This window comes from Tenrec ecaudatus, chromosome 2 (genome assembly GCF_050624435.1).
Source record: "Tenrec ecaudatus isolate mTenEca1 chromosome 2, mTenEca1.hap1, whole genome shotgun sequence".
NCBI classification, from domain to species: Eukaryota; Metazoa; Chordata; class Mammalia; order Afrosoricida; family Tenrecidae; genus Tenrec; species Tenrec ecaudatus.
The window spans coordinates 222711255-222716427 of record NC_134531.1 but is presented as its reverse complement, the minus strand read 5'-3'; the positions used below and the strand labels follow the sequence as shown (position 1 = coordinate 222716427).

Below are 5173 nucleotides of genomic sequence, written 5' to 3'. Positions count from 1 at the left end.
AACGGGCTATAAAAACCCTCAGAGCCCGGCAAGGTGCGGATGCTTATTATAGACCTACGCCACCCCAGCGGCCGGAGCCAGTTCTCCGCTGCGGCTTTTCGGAGCGAGCGTTTCGCATCGCATCCACAGTAAGTGTCCCCAACCCCCAGGAACTCGGCCTGGAACCCAGGGACCGACGCTTCCAACTGGGCTGTGACCCACGATGCTTCATGGTGGGGGTCCCCGGTCCCGTCCCTCTCTCCGCCAGTTGCCAAGAGCGGCCCCTCCGCCTTGACCCTCCCCCAGATTCCTCCTAGCATCCCCTTGCCCCCAAACCCTAAGTCGGGACAACCCTAGCGCCCTCTGCCCAGACCTCAGTCACCCGGCCGCTCCGTTGGCCCTGGGACGCCAGGAGCCACGGGGATCAGGGGGTGTGTATGCGCGCGCCTGGGTTTGCTGCGCGGTGTCCACGGAGATCAGGTTTGAGGAATCCAAAACATGCTTCTCTATTTGCATTTCCACCTTCCCCAAAGAAAAGCCTTCAGCGCTAGCCCTGGATACTCAGCTTTCCGACTCCGAACGAACGCAAGGCCCTCACCTTTTGGACGCTGCTCTTAGAGTCCCCGGTGGGATTGCGGGGCCACCCAGCTGCGCTCCGTGGCACCAAACAACCTGTGGATAGGAGCAGTGCGGGGCTGGGAGGCCGCGCGAAAGATGAGTTTGGGGTCCTTGCGGGTCACTAGGTGGAAGGCCGATGATAGCGAAGTGGACTCTGCGCAGCTGGCCATAGGAGCTTACACGCAGCGTTGCGATGCAGGCGGGAGCAGTTGGCTGTTTTTCCAAGCGCACTAAGTCCTTTTCTTTCTCTGTGTCCCTCTTGTCTTGCTCTCTCTTCCTCGGTTCCCCTCTTCTCTGCAGGAGGCGTGCGTGAAAGCTCCCGGGTCTAGGGGGGTAGGACCCTGCACCAGCTGAGCCTACCACCTGCGGCCATGGACTCGGACGCCAGCTTGGTGTCCAGCCGCCCGTCGTCGCCAGAGCCCGACGACCTTTTCTTACCGGCTCGGAGCAAGGGCAGCGGCAGCGGCGGCTTTTCTGGGGGCACGGTGTCCTCTTCTACACCTAGCGACTGCCCGCCTGAGCTAAGCGCCGAGCTACGCGGTGCCATGGGCGCGGCGGGCACGCACCCCGGGGACAAGCTGGGCGGCGGCGGCTTCAAGTCTTCTTCGTCCAGTACCTCGTCGTCCACGTCGTCAGCGGCCGCAACGTCCACCAAAAAGGACAAGAAGCAGATGACGGAGCCCGAGCTGCAGCAGCTGCGCCTCAAGATCAACAGCCGCGAGCGCAAGCGGATGCACGACCTCAACATCGCCATGGACGGGCTGCGAGAGGTCATGCCCTACGCGCACGGCCCATCGGTGCGCAAGCTCTCCAAGATCGCCACGCTGCTGCTGGCGCGCAACTACATCCTCATGCTCACCAACTCGCTGGAGGAGATGAAGCGGCTGGTGAGCGAGATCTATGGCGGTCACCACGCCGGCTTCCACCCGTCGGCCTGCGGCGGCCTGGCGCACTCGGCGCCGCTGCCCGCGGCCACTGCGCACCCGGCGGCCGCCGCGCACGCCGCTCACCACCCAGCGGTGCACCATCCCATCCTGCCTCCCGCCGCCGCGGCGGCCGCCGCCGCAGCCGCGGCCGCCGCGGTGTCCAGCGCCTCCCTGCCGGGCTCGGGGCTGTCGTCGGTGGGCTCCATCCGGCCCCCGCACGGCCTGCTCAAGTCTCCATCGGCGGCCGCCGCGGCCCCTCTGGGAGCCGGGGGCGGCGGCAGCGGGGGCAGCGGCTTCCAGCACTGGGGCGGCATGCCCTGTCCCTGCAGCATGTGCCAGGTGCCACCGCCGCACCACCACGTGTCGGCCATGGGCGCGGGCAGCCTGCCGCGCCTCACCTCTGACGCCAAGTGAGCCAGCAGGCGCCCAACGTTCTGGCGAGCGGGGATAGGGGGCTGCGGCGCGGAGGAGGCCGGACTGGCTGGCACTGCCAAGGAGGCGCGGGACCGGGGGCCGGGACTGGGGGACGTTTGTGGGGACTCCAGCACCAGGGAGTGGGAGCACTACTACGGCGTGGGATGATGGCCTCTTTTAGTCCTCTTGGGCTGATACCATTTTATAAAAAGACAAGCCTGAGAGCATCATTCCCTCGACCTCCCCCTCCCAGAAAACCCGCTTCTCAAAACTTTCGTTTCTCTTGGTCGGTGGCCACACTGGGCCCGAGAGCTGCACTTCGTTGGGGGAGGGGAGCATTGGGGACCACACCTCTGGCCTCTTTTCTTTTGGGGCCAGTGGTAGTTCCGAAGAGTCGCGCTCCGGGGAAGCGACCTCCCTGGACTGCCCCGAGGCTCTGCCCTGACCCAGAGCCAGGCGCGAGCGTTTAGTTGCTGTTGCCTTTGGGCACCAAAGCTACTTAGGGGCTGCGACCAGTCTCCATAGCGGGGGGGGGGGAAACCCACACCCGCCGGAGAACTGGGGCTGCTCCGAACACTCAGTCTCTCCGGTTGCCTTGGGGGCTTGTGGTTTTCTAATAAATCTGTCGATGTCCCAGTCAAAAGTACAAACAAGCTTCTTGATGGCCAGAACAAAAACGCTTGCGGAACGGAATAACAAAACTGCCGACTTGGGGGTGGGGTGGGTGTTTTTAGCTGTGATTTTTAAGATAGACACACTCTCTCTTTTCAGTCCCCTTGACCGCCCCCCACCCCTCAAGCTTTCTGTCTCTGAGCACAAAGTAATTTGGCTCCTCACCCGATTTGGAGGCAATTATTTTGATACTTGGGAGTTTGTCAACACTAAAAGGATATGGGGGAAATACACTTGAGCTACTGGGGAGCCCCGGTGGTGTAGTGGTTATGCGTTGGTAGTTCGAAACCACCAGCAGCTCCGTGGGAGAAAGACTGGGCTTTCTACTCGCATAAAGAGTAACTGTCTCAGAAACCCAGAGGGGGGTCACTGTGAGTCAGCAGTGACTCAATGGCATTGAGTTTGGTTTGGATTTGGGGGATTCAGTTGGCTTCTTAAGGTTTTCTCTCTTTCAGATGTGTAGATATAATTGATCAGTGACGCGAGGTAAGTGCGCGCTGCTGCTAAGCCGTTTGCTCACGTGACTGAACCCCACTGGAGTCTAAGCTGGGTTTCCTTGGTATTCGTTTCTTTCTTTTTCTTTTCTGCCAAATTTAACACAAATGACAAACTCCCCACGTGCTTCCGGTATCAGCGCAACCTGCCTGCGCGCTGCGCTGCCCGCTGCCCGCGCTGCCTGCGCTGCCTGCTCAGCTTCCTAAGGTCCTCAACGCCTTTCCTGGACCGCTGCCCCTTGCAGATTGTATCATCTGTTTTATTTTTGTAAAAACAGCAAAAAGTGCTAAATAATATTTATTACTTGTTTGGTTGCAAAAGCGAAATAAATGGTCGAGTGTTGAGATTTTAAATGTAAAAGCATGCCGGACATTTTCCATTGGCGTGGGGGTGGGGATGGGGGGAGAGGGAAGCTGTTCCAAGAGCGGGTTCTTGGCTGGCTCAGACTTGGGACCGAATTTGGGGCCCATTTCACTGGTTTCCACCCTAAGACATCTATTCTCCCTACACTTATTTTCTTTAAAATACAACTGAGCTGTGTTTTAACAGCTCGTTTGTATTAACTTTTTCCAATTTTCTTCCACCTAATGCTGAACTCACTTTCCTTTCGGTTGAGGATGAAGCTTGAGTTGGAAGTCAATATTTCCATTCCAGCATGCAGAACTTTGGAGCTGCTGGGCAAGGGCAGTGCCAGCGGCAGGGATCGGGGTACTCAGACTGCCTCCCTGCCCTGTTTCCTTGGCTCTTTCCTTGGAGGCGGCTGCGGGACCCCACTCTGCCCCGCTACCCCTGTGGGCTCTGGGCGTCAGCTGCGACCCAGCCACTTGGGGCTCAGTCCCCCGCCGCCCCCGCACCTGGCGTGGTCCCGGGAAGCGAGCTGCAAACTCCTCTCCTGCGCAACTCCTCGGTTCCCCCAGCCTACCCCAGCGCTTTGAACTGCAAAAGAGCCAGGCGCAGGGACTGCCCACTGTGGCGCCTGGGTCCTGAAGACATACTGCGGTCCCCTCATTCATCACCTCAGTCTTCTCAAAGGCACCGAATTTCTCTCCACCCCATCACTGGAGAGCAAAATGAACAAGCGTTGGCCCTCCTGGCCAACAGTGAGAACTGACCCTGCGGGCCATCTGGGGCTAGAGGGCTGATGGGGGGGGACCTGTGCCACCCACGGAGTCCCCTCCTTCTTTCCTCTGAGGGAAGGTCTGGTGGGTGGGGGTGGGGAGGTGCGTGGCGGAAGGGTTGTACTGAAATGGAATAGGAGGGAGCTTGGAGCAGAGAATAGCTTCTTGTTTAGAACTCCGTTTCTAGAGCCCCATTTCTGAGCCTGGCCCTGGAGAGCTCCCAGGACTAAGCCGAAAGGGGCAGCTCCTCCCCAAAACCGGAGGGTGGTGGGTGGGGGCTGGCACCTTCCATTTCCCCTGCCAATTCAGGGAACTGCACGCTAGAAGGGTGCTCCCACTGGCTGCTGTAGGTCAAGCTTCCCTTCTCCGAGGAGGCTGGGAGATGCGGAAGGCCAAGGGAAGGCAGGGAGCAGTGCTCCCCACGAATATAAGGTATATAAGGCGAGGGTGGGCCCCCAAAGGAAACGATTGCCTTCTAGTTCCTTCTGACCTTGGAGGTTGTAGTCTCCAGCAAAGTAGACTGCCTCATCGAGGAGTCAAACTGCTGACGCTGCAGCCAGCAGCCCAGACGCTGGACTACCAAGTCCCCAGTTCTATCCCTAAATCTCAATTGAAGAGAAATTTGGTTAGAATTTCATACTGGGCCCTACGCCACCCACAGACACTCTGAAGAGAGGGGGTTCCAAGGGGAAGTAGGACCCCCACTGTTGGGAGCTAAGAGCACCCTCAGGTCAGGTGGGAGTGGGGCCACAGGAGCATCTGTGGTTTGTACTGGCTCATGCTCTGACTGTGCCAACTGTGTGCCTGGTATGGAATAGTCACAGGAAGTCCATAAAGTCCCCCTCCCACCCCCATCCCTCACCACACCTCTGTATTAAGCATCCAGTCGCCAAGGAGACTCCATCCAACTAGGCTCAGGGACCTCCCCTAGCCACCTGCCTGCACTACACC

The 5173-nt window shown here is 59.4% G+C and overlaps 1 protein-coding gene across 2 annotated transcripts; it reads left to right on the top strand.

The window, feature by feature from the left end:
- Positions 1–968: 968 nt before the first annotated feature.
- OLIG2 (oligodendrocyte transcription factor 2) lies at positions 969–1937 on the top strand. 2 transcript variants are annotated; one of them, XM_075543377.1, is made up of 2 exons: positions 969–1139; positions 1197–1937. In XM_075543377.1, exons 1-2 carry the CDS (start codon positions 969–971, stop codon positions 1935–1937), a joined length of 912 nt encoding a protein of 303 aa, XP_075399492.1. The 2 variants fall into 2 exon arrangements, with proteins under 2 accessions (XP_075399492.1, XP_075399491.1); XM_075543376.1 differs by having other exon boundaries at positions 969–1937.
- The last annotated feature ends 3236 nt before the right edge of the window (positions 1938–5173 follow it).

What these genes read in the sequence shown, in the direction of transcription:
- OLIG2 (XM_075543376.1), top strand. Translation starts at nt 969, where the DNA reads ATGGACTCGGACGCCAGCTTGGTGTCCAGCCGCCCGTCGTCGCCAGAG.